Source organism: Lissotriton vulgaris, chromosome 2_1 (assembly GCF_964263255.1).
Source record: "Lissotriton vulgaris chromosome 2_1, aLisVul1.2, whole genome shotgun sequence".
Classification (NCBI taxonomy): Eukaryota; Metazoa; Chordata; class Amphibia; order Caudata; family Salamandridae; genus Lissotriton; species Lissotriton vulgaris.
The window spans coordinates 1,812,553,258-1,812,573,680 of NC_141687.1; the positions used below are offsets into that span (position 1 = coordinate 1,812,553,258).

The 20,423-nt window shown below is 46.8% G+C and overlaps 1 protein-coding gene across 8 annotated transcripts in view; it reads right to left on the reverse strand.

Annotated features, from left to right (window-relative positions):
* ARNT2 (aryl hydrocarbon receptor nuclear translocator 2) overlaps positions 1-20,423 on the reverse strand; it is a 916,564-nt gene that overhangs the window by 686,658 nt on the left and 209,483 nt on the right. For all 8 annotated transcript variants that reach the window (XM_086957884.1, XM_086957885.1, XM_086957883.1 and 5 more), the window contains exon 4: positions 6,759-6,806. In XM_086957884.1, coding sequence (XP_086814010.1) covers positions 6,759-6,806 — 48 coding nt within the window. The remainder of the gene's footprint in view (positions 1-6,758; positions 6,807-20,423) is intronic.

A 20,423-nucleotide genomic window follows, 5' to 3' on the forward strand; every position in this document is an offset into this window, starting at 1 on the left:
ACTAACTGATAATGTCACGCGTTGGATGTCCCTACCGCTCTCTATGGCGGGTAGAGCCTCACTGGTGAAAATGGTGGTGCTCCCCCGCTTCCTGTACCTGTTTCAGAATGTCCCCTACCACCCCGGCGCCTACTTCTTCAAGCGGTTTAGGTCAGAACTCCTTAGATTATTTTGGGGGGGCAAACAACCGCGATTGAAATGGTCCACCTTAACACAGCCTTATGAAAAAGGAGGATTCGATGTCCCAGATCTGGAGGTATAATATTTAAGCGCCCAGGCGCAATATGCTTATTATTGGATACACCCCACGCCTTTCATGCCATAGATAGCTGCTGAGGAATGGATTGTGCATCCACTCCCACTGAATGGCATGATACAGGGGAGGGTGGGAGATGTAGAGACCCCGGCTACCACGGTGACGTGCACGATTGATGCGTGGACTCGGATCGCAAAGGTTTTGGAAATCACGCTACTTTATTCACCTGCGATGCCACTTACGTTTCATCCCAAACTGACCCTACTGCAGGAAACAGGGTTTCAGAACATGTGCAGGCGAAATCAGTTGACCAAGTGGGGTGACCTGTTCCTCGAGGGTACACTCCGTACGAGAGACCAATTCTTTCGGGTGGAACAGCCCTCTCCTTTGGATATCAGACCTACTGGTTATATAGGGCCACCCAACAGGGCGATTCAGAGAGCGATAACCACATTGGAGAGGTGTGAGTGGGGCTCTCCATGGTGGATATGCACAGCCGCTGTGGAGAGATATCTTTGATTGCGCTCGGTGTTACCTATCCTGAAGCACCTGCTGTGTCGAACACCTGGCATGGGCCAGTGACGCTTGTCGGGCTCACTGGAGTTATCGTTTTTCTGTACTTCTGCTGCTATGCGCACTGCCAATGTGGTCGATGAGGGATGAGTGCTCTTGATGATGTCCGACACTGCGACCTGCTTATTGTGCTGCCTTGTGGACTATCCGTTGCTATGTTTACCATCTGTGACCTGTACCCTATTGACAATGCGTACTGTGTGAGGCCTTGCCATACCTGTGTATCATAAGTGCCATGCCCGCTGTGAGATTGAACCTCAGCCATTGACCACCAGATGAGATGTGTCCTATCTGCATGTAACCAATCTGTATGTGATGTGCTACCTGAGATTGTTTCAAAATAAAGGTTTAAAAAAAAAAAAAAAAGATACACCTCTTCATCAAATACTTCATGAGAACCAGGGGTTGAGATTTGGCACTTGCTACGACACATTTCCCATAGGTCCCAAGTGAGGGATTCAGGGCACATTAAAAGTATGATCACCAGAAGGGCTGATTCAGTTCCACTCAAACTTGGGATATACAAAAACTTCCTCAAGATAAATTTCGACAAGAAAGAATGTGTACTCACTGCAAGTGAAAACACAAAATACAAGTAACACAAGAATGTCTCTCAAAGATGCATCTGGAGAGCTTCACTCACCATCTGTGCTAAGTCCATGGACGTCAACATTGACACTAAATTCAACTTAATGTTAAAAACCAATCTGCAGACAAAACAAAGATCCCCCCTGGCAACAGCTGATGCTACTCTGCTAGGTGAAACTCTTCCTTTGAGACCGATTTCAGAACAGCCATAAAGAACTGGCATTATCTTATCTTGAGCTTTCAATGCTCGCAGGTTTACCACTTACCCACCTGAATCTTTAAAAGAGTGTTCTCTAGCTTCCCCTTTCACGACCAGCCTTTAAACTTTAAGACCATTGGCATTTTCCTTTTCCACTCATTCAGAGTAGGTCCCATTCACCTCACCTCATTCAGTCAGATCAACGTAGTGTCCTCTGCCTTCTTTCTCACAATTTGCATGTTATGGAAAGTATTCAAATGGCTCCCCCTGAACATCAGATTCACTGTGTCTCAGGCCCTAATCACCAGTCAACTAGAGTATGACAATGCACTCTATGCTGGGATCACTACTCGCCTTCTGCAGAGACTCCAGACTATACAGAACTCCGCTGCCAGACTCATCCTCGCCCTCCCAAGACCGACCCGCATCACCCTCCACCTCAGAAAACTTCACTGGCTCCCTATACAGAAGAGATGCCAATTGAAGCTCATGATTCTCACCTATAAAGCACTGTACAAGCATGGACCAGCATACATAAACCAGCACCTGAACTTCCACTAACCTACCAGACAACTACGCTCCACCTCCCTCTCACTCACCCACACCCTCCACATACACTGAAGCAACAGCGGAGGATGCTCCTTCGACTACCTCGCAGCAAAAACAATCTCCCTCTGCAGCTTCGGACCACAACCTCTCTACTGGAATTCCATAGAGCACTCAAGACCTGGCTGTTCAACTGTGTCACCTGAACCCTCCTGACCCTCAAGTTCCTAAATACCCTCCTGGGTGATTAGCCATGCCATACAAATTCAATGATTGATTGGTACCCACAAGATCCCATGCTACTCATATGCTATGAACCCTTTCCACCTCCTCCCCGCTCTATCATTCCCACTCAAGCCCAGGAATCTTGACAATATTTCAGCTTCTACTCATCAAATTGCTTCTAGTGGCTAGGTCTTCCCAGTGTGTAACCACCCACCATTCGCCTAGTTCCAGAAATATTAACTCCAATCTGCTCTCTGTTTCTTATAGGTAAATGCTCCTGCCCATTCACACTCCCCAGAGTACCACAATAAAAGCCTAAACTGTCCCCACCTAGCATTCTATACAAATGGGCCTGGGTAGAACACTGCATCACTTCACCATTCCAAAGATAGCTTCAGACCCCTCCTCCACACATGACAACCTCGCCAGTGGCTTCAATTTTAAAAGTGATCCCTACTATGCAAGAGAACAAGTGAGATGACCAATGGACATGAAGTAATTTTTTGGCTTCCATCAATTTGGTCTGCAGGTCTCTCAGCTGCTGCTTAGCGTACTTGTTGGGAGTGGAGGTGACATCTCTTCTAGTCACCATTATTACTTTAATTGTTCTAGACTGCTAATAAAAAAAATCACTCTGGGCATGCCACTTCACTACTCACACCTCAGGATACCTTTGTTTTTGAGACCCAGAGCCAAGGTCTCTGGACCATTGGGATAAATGTCAAGGAGGCAAAGTGACAACATACCATGTTTATATAGCAGAGTGCCTTCTTGTGACAATGTCCACCTTTGGATCTTAGCCCAAGGATGAATAGTAAAACATGCTAGCCTGATTAATTTATGGGTAATGGAAATATGACAAAATCTCACATGCCAACCAGTAACTGCATTAATTCAGGTGCTGATGGCAACTATGCACTTTCATAGCTCCTGTGTCAACGTTGAGCAGTATTTATAAACATTTCAGTACTATTGCCACCAGCCTATATATTTGGTCCGGTATCGGTGCCAAGTCATCACCATAATAGCTCAGATCCTCATGCCGAGTTCCCCCTGTAATAGATTTGCACTGCTACCAAGCAAGCATTGTAACCAGAGTCAATGCCAAGCAGCTACTGAAACAGCGCTACTGTCAACGTTAAAGGGCTCAGATAATAGCCCAGCATTAAGGCATGTCAGCCACTAAAATAGTTCTGATGGCAAATAGCTTATGTAATAGCTCCAGTGATGGTGGTGAGCAGTCCCTAAACAAAGCAGGTGTCAATGCTGAGAACAAATACAATTGCACTTTTAGTGAGCAGCCACTATAACTGATCAGGTGCCATTGCCTACAGCTACACAAAAAATGCAGAGCAGGAAAGAGAATACTCAATCACTCAACAGTAGGATAATGGCAACGGATCATAGAAAACTGGGATAATGGCACAGATTACAGTACCTTGCAGTACACCAGCACCAGCTGACAGTACTTTACTATACTAAGAAGGAGCAAGCGAATACTATGGTCAGGTCAAGAGACCATGAGATATTAGGTTATTGCCAAAAATTCATTAAATATCAGGGTAATAGCATAGGGTAAATGAGATATTCTGTAATCTTTACTCTTGAAAAAGCAGTCTAATGCCTAGTACCAAAACAATGCCTTCACAACAGTGTATGATCTTTTCACATTGTGTACTCTTGCCCTAATCTTAATCGTCAGTGACTCAGTATCTATTAAGTCCCTTACGTTTAGTGGCCCTTTGTCATTATCTTGAAGGCATAGTAAGTTTGGAAATGTGCACAGGCAATTTCTCAATGTAATACAAAGGGGATGTGAAATCAATCAATCAATCAATCAATCAATCAAACTGATTCAAACACTGATGGCAGAAAGACAGAACAGCAGATTATGCAGAAGCTTCAACGGAAGTTGTACGGTCACCTCAGTGTTATTTGTAGCATACTTGACGTCAAAGGATCTGATTATTCCTCCCAATAGCTGCAAATAAACACTGATATAAATGGAAGCGCCAGAAGGTCTCCGAGGGACTAAGCAAGTCACATGCAATATGGATCAAAACGGAGGACAAACAGAGATCGGGGGGCAATTAAAAAAAGGGAGGTTACATCCCTGTTGACCAGCCACTTCCAAGCAATGAGTCAAACAGCAAGGTCCCAGTGTCCAAGGCAAAATAAAGATCTACTAATAAGAAGCCAGCATCTAAGCCAATTCGTACATCATGAGAACACTGCCCCAATGCAGTTTCTGTGCCCATTGAAGGCCGGATGTCCTACTGAGCAATGCCTAGTAGTTCTTGACTTTCATGGGTTTTATAAGTTTCATAGTGGTCTGTGTAGGATTATTTTTCACTAATCTTACCGATACTGGAAGAAGAGTCAAACTAGTCTCTGTATTTTCAAGACTGGTGTCTTCAGCAGTGGCTTAATCGCCCCTTCTTGCCAATGTTGTTAAACTAGTCAGTTCTTTTACCCAGATCTCTACTATCTGCTTTGGTGGGCACGATTCAGTGCGTTCAGAATAGCACAAGATTTAAAAGCTCAGATTGAGCTAACTATTACCTAGTTGAATTTCTGAGAACATTTTGGAGTAAAAAGGTCAACCAAGAATCAGACTATAACTTGTGATACAATCTTGTTAGAGACTCTGGCTGCAAAACACTGAAGCAATGTGAGAATGCATGCACACTGATAAAAAGCAAACAGAGCTCCTCGTGGTTTTAGATTAATGGTGAATATCGTAAAACACGCCAATGCAGTAAATTATAGATTACTAATAAAGAGCAGGGGAGAAGCTAATCTACCCCTAGGGAGGCTGCTTTGAAGTTCTTCTATGGAGCTGATGAGAAAAAAATTAACATGAAAGATGTCATGCCAACCATAACCTTTGAAGACCGCAAAAGATAACACTGGAGGGAGGGGACACTGGAGGGGGAGGGGGTCTTGATGAATACAATCTCAATGGATGAATTAACTGGGCATATGGGGCTCTAGGAACTAGAGACTGCAAGCAATGCTGGGAAGCGCGAGCTTCTGGAAGACCAGGTGTCAAGACAGAATTAGGTGGAACTTCTCTGAGATAAGCTGATCCTTCTCGGATGAGGAAACTGAATTCAAGCAGACACCATAAGATGCCCAAGCGATGGCAGAAGACCCCCAACAGATGTTTGCCAGAAAGACATATTGACACTAATCTAAAGAAAGTTGAAATTTCAAGTGAAGCAGTAGCATTGTGTCCTCCACTGATTCTACATAGTGAAGATATGGCAGAGTACATCCTGGGGAACTCAATATTTGCACCAGAATTAGACCAAAATTGGCAATGCCAATAGGTTTGGCTTTAAATGGATGTGTTATGGTAATTTGAAGCTTCACAAGTGAATAGCAGGGTATTGAAAATGCATTTATGTGGAAAATTGTAGGTACTAAAAGAGGCGAAGTGGACCTCTACCACTATTCGTGTATTTAGTGTGTTAGTGATTCATTGTAAAAAGTGCACTTCTGTGCGAACACAAACTAAAACACTGGGTTTAAAAAGGTAAGAGGTGTAATGAATGTTCTTTCAAAGTCCAAGCTGAGGCACTGACTTGAGAAGTGCTTTGTGATAAAGGCATCTATACATTAGTAGATGCTGGAAAAGTGGGGAGTATGGGGAGGAAGGGTTGGGGACTGTGAACACACAGAATAGAAAGGGTGGGAATTGTGCCTGCTTCTAAGTATGGAGAGTGTGCAGGAAGGGGGAAATGAAGCAAAAGTGAATTTGTGCAAGAAGTGTGCATTGTGGGCAGAAAGCATGAGGCGTAAGTTGAAAGGGTGGTGAACGTGGGTCTATTTTTGCTTCAAGGAAGTATGGTTTATTTGTGTGCATGCAAGGTGAGTGGGACGCGGGTTAGCAGCAAGTGTGGGGTTTACATGCCCAATTAGTGTGGTCTGTGTCTGTATGTGTGGGGGGGTGTATGGAGTGGTTGTTTGTGTGAGAGTGTTAACGTGTGAGTGCATGCCGCAGGTGTAAAGGCTGCACAGAAAAGGCGAGAAGTTTGTGCACTTTGTGCAAAAAGAGTGGGATGTGTACAGGAATGGTGGGGAGTGTGCATAATGAGAGTATAGCGGTTATAACGGAAGGGTAGAGTATGAGTTGTAACCAACAGGAACCATGTTGAAGGGGGCACTGGGGAGAGAGGTCGCTAAACAAAGCATGTGTAAGAGAAGCATGAGAGGATTGTATACTGCACATAGAGCACACTAAAAGTGTCCTTTGTGCTTAAGCACACACAATAGCTTTATGATCATAACACGCTTAGGTACTGAATCATACTTCCATTCTTTTCATTCATTCATAATACCAGATTTTTTTCAACAACTCAATCTCACCTTGAAAATTTGCTCGGACCTTCTCCATCCTCGTCATCAAAGTCCATTCTAAAAGAAAGAAGCACATAGTTCAGAAATCACTGCAGTGGATCGTGAGAAACGATGGGCATTCATCTCAGGGTCCTGCAGGTTGAACATGCACTCAAAAAAGAGATTTCTCCAATTTTCAGGGATAGGTAAGGGGATGGGTGACTACAAAGATTTCACTATCAATAATGAGTCAGATATCAAGCTGAGTGGCTGGATACTGGATATTGTCAGAAACACTATCCTGAAATCTACTGCTGCCTGCCGACAAGGCATGTCCATTATGTTCTTAATAAAGAATTTTCTGCCATTGTATTGTCTCACAGGATAAATCTCCTCAACCTACTAAATATAGGAAAAAACATAGAGTCTCACAATCCCCTCACCTCACCACGAGGACCTAAACCAGCTCTCCACCAAAGCCTACACCATCTCACTTCCAGGCGCCTAAATCACTTCTGGATTTGAGGAGTAACTGATTCAAGTGTCTACAACTCTAGGATGTAGTTTACCGAAACCTCTGGACTGCTGGAGCATTAATCCCCATGGTCAACAACACATCAATTCAATAGTAAATCAGGAGCATTTACACTTCACGGTCTACCTTAACTCTTCTCGGGGATCTTGTACACACAACCCAGAAAATCTCAGAATAACCTTACCCTCAGGGTTGCATCACCTTAGGTCAACGGTCAAGAAAACCTGGATTCCAAGGTCTCACAACCAAGATCTACATAAATAAGCCCTCATGGTCAGATTTAATAGTATTATTGGAAAATGTTCACTGGATCCATCAACAGCTTTACTATCAAGCACTTTTCAATGGATTTAAAATCTATCCAATTTTTAGTGAATAAATAGAACATTTTTTTAAACTATTTTAGAGTGAGGCCTCTAGGCTGTATATGCTTGAATGTAAAATACTATTAGTGAATCATATAATGCGCTGTCTCCAGAATATAAAGTGTGAGAGACAGTGTGTGTGGGAGAGACAGAGTGTTTGCATCCTCGAGTGCTCTCAGAGTTTATAGGTGTTGTCATGGTGTGTGTAACCTAACTATCCCAGAGTGAACCTAATGCTTTTTCAATCCGAGCGGATGCTGAATGTACAGTTTAAAGAGCTGTGTGCATGTCCTGTACAATGTGTGCCCGAAAATACTCAACTCCATACAAATCTATGACTATTAATCATGAAAGCCCACTTTACTCAGCAAACTTCTGCTTGGAACCACAATGCCTCTTTTCGTGTGGAAGAGAAAATGTTGTGGTTAGTGGAAATCATTTGGTCACTTTATGCATATCTATCACTGCAGTGCCACAAAAACCTTCCACGTCCGATAAAACCCTTCACATCGAAGTCTCCCTCACGCCAGTGATGGCTGGTGATTTTTTAAAGGGTTGGAGAAAAATACCTACCAGGCGTTCACTCCATTTTTTCCAAATTTGCCCTGGGTGCTCCCCGTATGTTACAAATGACCTTTAGTGTGCCATTGCCAGAACTTTTTATTGTACCCCCTTAACCAAGACTTACTTATAATATTCTAGCACCAGAATTTGCCATTGATACTGCCCATATACCTTGGGTGAGCCATATTTAAAAATCACCTCAAGTATTTCAGAGCCAGCATTTTATTTTGGTGTGCTCCCCCCAAAGCGTCCTTCAGCCCCAATATAATATAACATGATTACCCTCGCTGAGGCAAAGAATTACCTTCAGTTTCCCAGAACCAGCACTTTGCCATAGGTCTTCCCATAGGTCAAGCATTACTTCCAGTAATTCAAGTTCTATATTTTACCATGGGCTCCCTCCCTTATGCCAGTAATTCTCTCTAAGGTCCTAGTGGCAGCATTTTCCCACTAATGCCCCCATTTCGAGAATATCCTCCGGTATTCCAGCAGCAGCAGTTTTCCACGGGTGCCACATGCCAAGAATTATTTTTAATACATCACTGTGCTAAGGGTGCCCTCCTTTTGTCAAGAATTACCTTCAATTTGCCAGTGGCATGTTACATCGGTTGTTGCCATAAATTCAGAATATCGACTGTGCCTGACCAGCATCAGACTTGCAATCATAAAACACGCAAACACACTCCTACGCACTCACTCTCTCACTCTCTTTTCTCCTCACTTTCTCCAACTCACCCTCTTCAACGAACTAACTCTCACTCCCCATCACTGTCAATAACACACAAACATATGTATACACCACACATAATTGCAATGTCAGATGCATCAACCCGGCCCAATAAACTTGCAATGATATGTGAAGCCATCATTACATCTGTGATGAGTGCAATTATGTCCGATCCCTCACTACATTAGCGTCTTCTTACTGTCACAAATATACAAATTTCTCAGAATGGTTATGTTCCACCGTGCAAAGGCTTAAAAGGAGCATGGATACAGTTCTGCCAACCCCCCAAGCAAACCAGACAACAGAAACATTGTAACAAGCAACCTTATTTCTTCACTCCAACATAGAGCACACTGGGGAGTGTTGGAAAATTCTTTTCAGTAAACAGTTGTCTATTGACTTTTTTAGGTCTCGCCTACGCAGCCCGCATGCGCTGCATAGGAGAAAGACCTTTAGCAATGGATTTTGTTTTTCAGTCAAAAACGTGCACGCATTGCATTGCTTTGAATGCAACGCATGCATGTTTGCAGATTCCCTTGAGGGAGCAAGCTTTAACATATGGTTCCTGCTAGCTCCAGCAAAGGAAACAGCAGCAGGCCCCCTCCTCTCTCCCCTCCCCCTGCTGCCTCCTCCTCCTCTCTCGATTTTTTTTGTTTTTTATTTTACTTTAAGCACGAGGCAAGCGCACGTTCTTTTTTGGATCCATTTCACAGTGAAGCAACTAAATGAAATAAGGAAAGAGATGTTGTGAAGAAAACAAGTTACTTAACTGTAACTTTGGTTCCCCAGTATTGGTAACTTTCATAGATTCCCATGCTTTGTATCATTTCCCGTCGTCGGAATGGGAGCCTCGGTAAATAGAAAATACCTTAGTAGTAAGCACAAAGTGAAAAAATAGGCTTAGGCCTCATCTCATTTTGTAGCTTATCCACCTCTTTTTGTAAAAGAGACCAAATTCTTGCAGTAGCCAATCAGAGCAGCCTCACCCCATAGAACCTTCCCGAGAGAGCCTCAGAGCCTCAGATTTTCGTAGCCGTTGTGAACAGCAACATCATAGGACTATAAGGCTGAGCTTTTCCAGGGGAGGAGGGTGGGCGCATGGGAATCTATGAAAGTTACCAATACTGGGGAACCAAGTTACAGGTAAGTAACTTGTTTTCTTGCCCCAGTATTGGAACTTTCATAGATTCCCATGCTTTGTACCAGAGTAGCTAGCAGTAAAGAGAAAAGCATATTTTGTAATATGTGTACCTGAAAATGTCATACATAATTCTGATAAGAAAACCAGATACACATTTGCATCACAAAGCAAAATAACAACAAGTAATACAAAATATGCAAACAGGAAGGCGGGATAGTAAGGAAAGCTCACAGACTTATTGGAAAAGGTTCCTCAAAACCGCCTGGCCCACTGCTGCATCCTCTTTCACAGAAGAATACAAGCAATAGTGGCGAGTGAAGGTGTGGACACTGCTCCATGTCGCCGCTCTACATATGTCCTTGATCGGGACACCTGAGAATAGAGCCACCGATGAAGTCATTGATCTCGTAGAATGAGCACGAACTGCTCGTTGAAGTGGTTTCCCCGCTGCTTGATGGCAAAAGTGTATTGCACTGGATATCCAGCGGGAAATGCAGGGTTTAGAAACTGGACACCCCTTCCGAGGAGCACTGAAAAACAACAAGCATTTGCAATGCAATAGGTCTCGCATTATTTAAGTTTGAGCTATTAGCATTGTAAATGGCAATTGTTTTTTGCTTTCTGCTATAGTTTTTTTTTACATAAAAAGCTACATATAAAATATGTTTTATTAAAGTTATTTATGCAGTATCTAAATTTTGTTTGCATAAAAGAGTACAATAATATCTTAGTAAAAAAGTCAAATATTTTAATGGTAATTCACCAAATGTTCATTTATGTGTTGGTTTTGAAAATAGCTAAATTAATAGCTTTGTCATTTACAATGCCAATAGTTATAACTTTCGCAAATGTGACACCTATAGCATTTGTAATGCAACATTTGTATTTACGTGACTTAGATGTATTGATATTATAAATAACAATGGCTTTTATTTTTTTTTAATACTTAATAAAAGTGATTGTAATTTATAATGGCAATAGCTTAAACTTTTGTAAATAACTTTTGTGAAGATTATGTTCAGTGTATTTTATTGTAACGAAATCCAAGAACAGAAGTGAAATATTAACATCTTTTTGTGACATTTGTAATAAAGCTTGAAACATTGAGAGAACATATTTGTGCTGTGGTGGTGCTGAGTGATGCTGTGGTGGTGCTGAATGGGGCTGTGGTGATGCTGAGTGATGCTGTGGTGGTGCTGAGTGTTGCTATGGTGGTGCTGTGGTGGTGCTGTGGTGGTGCTGTGGTGGTGCTGTGGTGGTGCTGAGTGATAATGTGGTGGTGCTGAGTGACTGCACGCACTGTCACTCTGCACGCACTGTCACTCTGCACGCACTGTCACTCTGCACGCACTCTGCACGCACTGTCACTCTGCACGCACTGTCACTCTGCACGCACTGTCACTCTGCACGCACTGTCACTCTGCACGCACTGTCACTCTGCACGCACTGTCACTCTGCACGCACTGTCACTCTGCACGCACTGTCACTCTGCACGCACTGTCACTCTGCACTCACTGTCACTCTGCACGCACTGTCACTCTGCAAGCACTCTGCACTCACTGTCACTCTGCACGCACTGTCACTCTGCAAGCACTCTGCACTCACTGTCACTCTGCACGCACTGTCACTCTGCAAGCACTCTGCACTCACTGTCACTCTGCACTCACTGTCACTCTGCACTCACTGTCACTGCACTCACACTCACTCTGCACTCACTGTCACTCTGCACGCACTCTGCACTCACTGCTTCTGCACGCACTCTGCACTCACTGTCACTCTGCACTCACTGCTTCTGCACGCACTCTGCACTCACTGTCACTCTGCACTCACTGTCACTCTGCACTCACTGTCACTCTGCACTCACTGTCACTCTGCACTCACTGTCACTCTGCACTCACTGTCACTCTGCACTCACTGTCACTCTGCACTCACTGTCACTCTGCACTCACTGTCACTCTGCACTCACTGTCACTCTGCACTCACTGTCACTCTGCACTCACTGTCACTCTGCACTCACTGTCACTCTGCACGCACTGTCACTCTGCACGCACTGTCACTCTGCACGCACTGTCACTCTGCACGCACTGTCACTCTGCACGCACTGTCACTCTGCACGCACTGTCACTCTGCACGCACTGTCACTCTGCACGCACTCTGCACTCACTGTCACTCTGCACGCACTGTCACTCTGCACGCACTGTCACTCTGCACGCACTCTGCACTCACTGTCACTCTGCACGCACTGTCACTCTGCACGCACTGTCACTCTGCACGCACTCTGCACTCACTGTCACTCTGCACTCACTGTCACTCTGCACACACTCTGCACTCAGGTCACTCTGCACTCACTGTCACTCTGCACTCACTGTCACTCTGCACTCACTGTCACTCTGCACTCACTGTCACTCTGCACTCACTGTCACTCTGCACTCACTGTCACTCTGCACTCACTGTCACTCTGCACTCACTCTGCACTCACTGTCACTCTGCACTCACTGTCACTCTGCACTCACTGTCACTCTGCACTCACTGTCACTCTGCACTCACTGTCACTCTGCACTCACTGTCACTCTGCACTCACTGTCACTCTGCACTCACTGTCACTCTGCACTCACTGTCACTGCACTCACACTCACTCTGCACTCACTGTCACTCTGCACGCACTCTGCATTCACTGTCACTCTGCACCCACTGTCACTCTGCACTCACTGTCACTCTGCACGCACTCTGCATTCACTGTCACTCTGCACCCACTGTCACTCTGCACTCACTGTCACTCTGCACTCACTGTCACTCTGCACTCACTGTCACTCTGCACTCACTGTCACTCTGCACTCTGCACTCACTGTCACTCTGCACTCACTGTCACTCTGCACTCACTGTCACTCTGCACTCACTGTCACTCTGCACTCACTGTCACTCTGCACTCACTGTCACTCTGCACTCACTGTCACTCTGCACTCACTGTCACTCTGCACTCACTCTGCACTCACTGTCACTCTGCACTCACTGTCACTCTGCACTCACTGTCACTCTGCACTCACTGTCACTCTGCACTCACTGTCACTCTGCACTCACTGTCACTCTGCACTCACTGTCACTCTGCACGCACTCTGCACTCACTGTCACTCTGCAAGCACTCTGCACTCACTGTCACTCTGCAAGCACTCTGCACTCACTGTCACTCTGCACTCACTGTCACTCTGCACTCACTGTCACTCTGCACTCACTGTCACTCTGCACTCACTGTCACTGCACTCACACTCACTCTGCACTCACTGTCACTCTGCACGCACTCTGCACTCACTGTCACTCTGCACTCACTGTCACTCTGCACTCACTGTCACTCTGCACTCACTGTTTCTGCACGCACTCTGCACTCACTGTCACTGCACTCACTGTCACTCTGCACTCACTGTCACTCTGCACTCACTGTTTCTGCACGCACTCTGCACTCACTGTCACTGCACTCACTGTCACTCTGCACTCACTGTCACCATGCACTCACTGTCACTCTGCACTCACTGTCACTCTGCACTCACTCTGCACTCACTGTTTCTGCACTCACTGTCACTCTGCACTCACTGTCACTCTGCACTCACTGTCACTCTGCACTCACTGTCACTCTGCACTCACTGTCACTCTGCACTCACTGTCACTCTGCACTCACTGTCACTCTGCACTCACTGTCACTCTGCACTCACTCTGCCCTCACTGTCACTCTGCACTCACTGTCACTCTGCCCTCACTGTCACTCTGCCCTCACTGTCACTCTGCCCTCACTGTCACTCTGCACTCACTGTCACTCTGCACTCACTGTCACTCTGCACTCACTGTCACTCTGCACTCACTCTGCACTCACTGTCACTCTGCACTCACTGTCACTCTGCACTCACTGTCACTCTGCACTCACTGTCACTCTGCACTCACTGTCACTCTGCACTCACTGTCACTCTGCACTCACTGTCACTCTGCACTCACTGTCACTCTGCACTCACTGTCACTCTGCACTCACTGTCACTCTGCACTCACTGTCACTCTGCACTCACTGTCACTCTGCACTCACTGTCACTCTGCACTCACTGTCACTCTGCACTCACTGTCACTCTGCACTCACTGTCACTCTGCACTCACTGTCACTCTGCACTCACTCTGCCCTCACTGTCACTCTGCCCTCACTGTCACTCTGCACTCACTGTCACTCTGCCCTCACTGTCACTCTGCCCTCACTGTCACTCTGCCCTCACTGTCACTCTGCCCTCACTGTCACTCTGCCCTCACTGTCACTCTGCCCTCACTGTCACTCTGCACTCACTGTCACTCTGCACTCACTGTCACTCTGCACTCACTCTGCACTCACTGTTTCTGCATGCACTCTGCACTCACTGTCACTCTGCACTCACTGTCACTCTGCACTCACTGTCACTCTGCACTCACTGTCACTCTGCACTCACTGTCACTCTGCCCTCACTGTCACTCTGCACTCACTCTGCCCTCACTGTCACTCTGCACTCACTGTCACTCTGCACTCACTGTCACTCTGCACTCACTGTCACTCTGCACTCACTGTCACTCTGCACTCACTGTCACTCTGCACTCACTGTCACTCTGCACTCACTGTCACTCTGCCCTCACTGTCACTCTGCCCTCACTGTCACTCTGCACTCACTGTCACTCTGCACTCACTCTGCACTCACTCTGCACTCACTCTGCACTCACTCTGCACTCACTGTCACTCTGCACTCACTGTCACTCTGCACTCACTGTCACTCTGCACTCACTGTCACTCTGCACTCACTGTCACTCTGCACTCACTGTCACTCTGCACTCACTGTCACTCTGCACTCACTGTCACTCTACTGTCACTCTGCACTCACTGTCACTCTGCACTCACTGTCACTCTGCCCTCACTGTCACTCTGCACTCACTGTCACTCTGCACTCACTGTCACTCTGCACTCACCCTGCACTCACTGTCACTCTGCACTCACTGTCACTCTGCACTCACTGTCACTCTGCACTCACTGTCACTCTGCACTCACTGTCACTCTGCACTCACTGTCACTCTGCACTCACTGTCACTCTGCACTCACTTGTATCTGTCTGTCTTTGCTTTATTTTTTTTATATCTGTACATGTCTGAATTAGCTCATATGTGCGTGAGTGCTTGTGCGGTCATATATGTAACAGTAATGAATGTAACTGCATGAACGTGTGGGTTTGTGCTTGTGTGTGTGTGCGCGTATTGGGGTAACTGTGCATGGTGTGGATTGCATGTTAGCATGTAACCAACTGATTTTGGCCTCAGAAGTTCACATGCCCACAATTACAGATTTCACTCACTGGATCAGGCTGAAATCCTGAGCCAACTGAAACGCCCACACAGTAAGCTGTAACACAAAGACAAAAGACCCACGGGCATTTGAAGTTCCACATGTTTTCAGGAGTCAGCAGCCAATTTAAAACACATTTATGCAAATACGCAAAGAAAACTTGCAATCCTGCATCTGAACTTCAGTAGCACGAACAGGAAGGAGAAGCCAGACAGGACCTGTAGTGTTTAAGAAAGAAAAGTCTGAAAGTAACGGGGGGGAGTGGGTGGGGTGCAAATGAATGCTGAAATAAACAATAGAGGAAAATCAGGAAATGTACTTGCTGCTCCAGAATTGAATGCAGTCATCTGTAAATGAAAAGCAATATTAAACACTATTGCATACTGGATCATCGGCAATGCATTGTGATTGGCTAGAATGTCAATTTATACGTATCTGAGGCTTTCGACACACAACAAATCAAGTGTAACACCTGCCTCGATTTTGAGGAAAGTTACTGTGTATGAAAAACTGACCTTTGCAAAAAAGCTAATCCTGAAATGATACCACTGACTGACTGCACTGGACTCTACGGAAGAACTGACAGTGGTAACATAACGTTTTATAAAACTTAAGAATTCACCTCGCAAACACCAAACTGCCCATCCCCCTGCTCAAGCCGCCGGCCTCTCCTTGGAACAAGCATGGCGCGTGCTGCAGTCCGCCGCCGGCCTGTACCAGGAAGTCAGGCAGGCCGGGCGGGACAACCGGAAACAGGAAGTAGGAGGGCGGGAGCCAACCCCGCCTCCCACGGAAGAGCCGCGATTGTTTTGAGCACCGGAGCAGGCAGGAGCCTACCCTGCGCCCCGGTGCCGAAGAAGGAAGGAAGAGTCCTGCTGCCGGTGAGAGCCGAGGAAGCCGGTGAGTGGGGCTTTGCCTTGTTGGGGGGGGGGCATGTGTGTGCGCGCGCGCGCCCGTGCGGCGGCGGGCTGTGTATGTGTGTGAGCGTGCATGTGTGTGTGTATGTGTATGTGTCCTGGAGTCTGTGTGTATGCGTGTGTGTGACGGGGGGGGGTTGCCTGTCTGGGTGCCTGCGTGTCTGTGTAAGTGTAAATGCGTGTGCGTGTGTGTGGAGCCGAGAGGAGAGGGGCTGGTGTGTGTGGAGGGGTCTCTGTGTATGCGTGTAGGTGACGGGGGTGTGCCTGTGTATGCGTGTGTATGTGCGCATGCGTGAGTGCTGTGTATGCGTGTGGCTGTGATGTGCGCATGCGTGAATGTTGACGCGCGTACACGCAGCTCAATCCAGCCAAGGATAAGCTCGTCACAGTTTCTTGTCCCTCATTCCCCCGTGTCAGACAACATTAAGTCTCCAGCCTGGACGCATCCTTCGGATGCGATGTCCAGGCGAGACCTAAAAAGCTGGGAAGATTTTCTGAATAGTCTTGTTCGCTCCAAGTAGAACTTGAGACATCTGTGAATGTCCAAAGAGTGCAAAGCCCTTTCCGCTGGCGTGGAGGGCCGCGGGAAGAAGTATTTTAAGACCACCGGCTCATTCAGATGAAATTCTGAGGGTACCTTCGGAATAAATCTAGGATTTGTCCTTAGGATGAGAACATCATTTTTGAATTGTAGAAAAGGTTCCTCAGTTGTGAAAGCCTGGAGCTCACTAACTCTTCTAGCCGATGTCAGGGCCAAGAGAACAGCCAGTTTCCATGAGAGAAACTTCAGGTCGGCCCTATGAATAGGTTCAAATGGGGCCTTCATTAGATGTGACAGGACCAAATTAAGATGCCAGGCTGGTGGTGGAGGCCGGACTGGTGGAAAAACCCTGAATAAACCCTTCAGGAATTGTTTAATGATCCTTGCAGACCAAAGGGAAGGACCTGACGATGATCGTCTAAATCTAGAAATGGCCGCTAGATGTACCTTTACAGAAGAAGGAGCCAATCTAGATTTCGCAAGAGAAAGGATGTAAGGCAAGAGTTGGTGCGGTGCAGAAGTATATGGATGTAGACCTTCTCTCCGACACCAAAGGCAGAATCTCTTCCACTTAACCCGATAGGTTTTGTTCATACTAGGCGCTCTGGCCTGGGCCAAAATGTCTTTACATTCTCCTGAAAGATTTAAACCCTGGAACTCAGGAGCCACGCTGTCAATCGCAGTGACTTCAGGTCTGGATGCAGAACCTGTCCGTGAGCCATTGTCAACAGTGACGGAACAGGATGCAGGAGAATTGGTTGATCTTGGGAGAGGAGAAGACGTTCTGTGTACCAAAACTGCCTGGGCCATGCTGGTGCAATCAGAATCCTTCTGCACGGTTCTGCCTTGAGCTTGCGGATCAGTCTCGGGATCAGCGGAATAGGAGGAAAGGCGTAAACAAATGCGCCGTACCAGGCAATCAAAAGCGCATTCCCCAAGGATTCCCGATGGTGAACCCTGCTTGCGTAGGACTGGCATTTGTCGAGTTGCAAACAGATCGATGGTTGGGGTTCCCCAACGTGCAAACAGTTCGGATAGAATGGTCTGATCCAGTTTCCATTCGCTGATAGTCTTGTGGCATTGAGCGTTCCCGCCAGATGTTCCGCTGAAAGGGTGATGTTGTGTTGGATCACCCAAGTCCAAAGCCTCTGTGCTTCCTTTGAAAGGGTGCAAGATCTCGTTCCGCCTTGCTTGTTAATGTAGTGCATGGCTGTGGTGTTGTCTGTACGAACCAGCACTGAACGGTTGCGGATCCTTGGAAGGAAAGCCTGTAAGGCTAGACGAATGGCCATAAGTTCCAGTAGATTGATGTGGAACTTGACTTGGACTGGGCTCCAATGACCACTGACCTTTAGTTCTTGGAGGACCGCTCCGCATCCCTCCATGGAATCATCGGTTGTCAATACCATGGGAGATGGTGGAAGTTGGAATGGTCAAGCTATTGAAAGATTGTCTTTTAGCAACCACCAGCTGCTTGCTTTCCGCATTTCCGGAGTGATGACAATCCTGTCGTCGAAGGAGCCTGTCACCTGACGCCATTGTTTGTCCAACTGTTCCTGCAGTGGACGCATTCGCAGCCTACAGTGTGGTACCAATGGTATGCAGGATGATATCGATCCGAGAAGCGATTTGTATTTGCGAACGGACAGAAACCTCCGTGTTTGTAGAAAGCGAGCTGAAAGAATTAGCTTGGTTTGGCGCTCTTCCGAAGGAAAAGCCCGGCAGCACTCCGTGTCTAGGATCGCACCCAAAAACTTCGCTGTTTTGGAGGGGTGCAAAATCGATTTCTCTCTGTTGAGCCGAAGGCCCAGTTGCTCGAACAGCTGTCTGCAGCTCGTGACTGCCCGTGACGCCTCTTGGAACGAAGGAGCCTTTAGCAGCCAATCGTCTAAATAGGGGAAGACTTCGAAAGACTGATTTCTGAGAAAGGCTGCCACCGGAGCCAGTACCTTTGTATAGATCCGCGGAGCGGACCGGAGACCAAAAGGCAGTACTTTGAATTGAAAATGGCTCTTGCCTACTGTAAATCGAAGATATTGCCTATGAGCTGGATGAATGGGTACATGGAACTAAGCGTCTTCCAAATCTAGGGTCGCCATGTAGTCCCCTGGATTGAGAAGGCGGAGGATGTCCTGAAGAGTGATCATCCTGAAGGACAACTTGATGAGATAAGTGTTGAGCTGCCGTAGATCTAAGATCGGACGCCACTTGTCCTTCGTCTTCCGAACCAGGAAGAACCTGGAATAGAACCCTTTCCCCTTTTGGGAGAGAGGTACATGTTCTATTGCCCCCTTGGTGAAGAGTTGGTGGGCCTAGAGATGAAGGAATTTCAGATGTTTGGGTGTAAAGGCGTCTGGAGCTCTCGGAGGAAGATCTTGGAACTCCAACGTGTGTCCTTTCTTGATGATGTTTAGGACCCACTGGTCTGTTGTTATGACCATCCAGTTGTTGAGGCAATGGGCAATCCTGCCCCCCACTGGTGTTAATGAGGGCACAGGAACAGTAGAAAGAGCCACCTGGCCGCTATTGTCTCTTGGTATTATCTCTCCTCTGCTGCCCTTGTCGTCCTCTCGACGGCTGGCGAGAGAAAGAACCCCTCTGAGAATACTGGGGTTTGTATGTTTGGCCAGGTTGTGAGCTGGAAGAGTAGCGGTGCTGATTGCCGCCTCTATAGCAGGAGAATCCTCTTCCTCTTGCTCCTTTGAAGGGCACTTTGCGGTATTGTAAAGTTCCTAAGGACTTGGCCGTATCCGTATCTTTCTTTATGCCCTGTAGGGCGTCATCCACGTGTTTGCCAAATAACATCTCCCCATCGTATGGCAGATCTAGAATTTTATTTTGTACCTCCTGTCTGAACCACGTGGCTCTCAACCAACCCTGGCGTCTCAGAACTGCCGAGCCGGCTAGCGCTCGGAATGCCGTAGTTGCAATATCCATAGCGCAGTCGATTACCTCAGAAGAGGCTCGCTCTCCTTCCAGTAAAATCTTTTTGACCTCGTCCTTAGATGCATCCTGAAGTTCTTCCACGAACGGGGAGAGGTCACACCACATCTGGCGATCGTATCTCCCCAGAATCGCCAAAGCATTAGCCGCCCTAACGAGGAGGCTGGCCATTGCGGAGAATCTTTTTCCAACATTGTCCAAACGCCTGCCCTCTTCATCCGGTGGCGTCGTTAGCGGCGTGGATGTGTTTTTAGATTTACTCTGTGCGGCCTGGGAAATGACCGAGTCCGGTTTTGGTTGACCGAGTCCGGTTTTGGTTGACCTAGTAGACATGCCGGGCTGCCATCTGGCGCCTTATATTTTTTCTCCAGTCTGGGGAGCACCGGGAGGACCGTGGCCGGATTCTGCATAGCTTTTAGGCCTTCAGACCAAACATGTTCAATGATGGGGATTGCACGTACGGATTTCCGGAATGGTTCTTTGAAATCGTACAAAAAAAACATTCGGACTGAACTGTGGTAACCGGAAGACCAAATCCCTTGGAAGCTCGTTCCATCAAGTTGTGAAAGCCTCCGATATCTGCTGGAGGAGAGATTGCGTTATCAGGCCCTGTGACGTCTGGATCTCGAA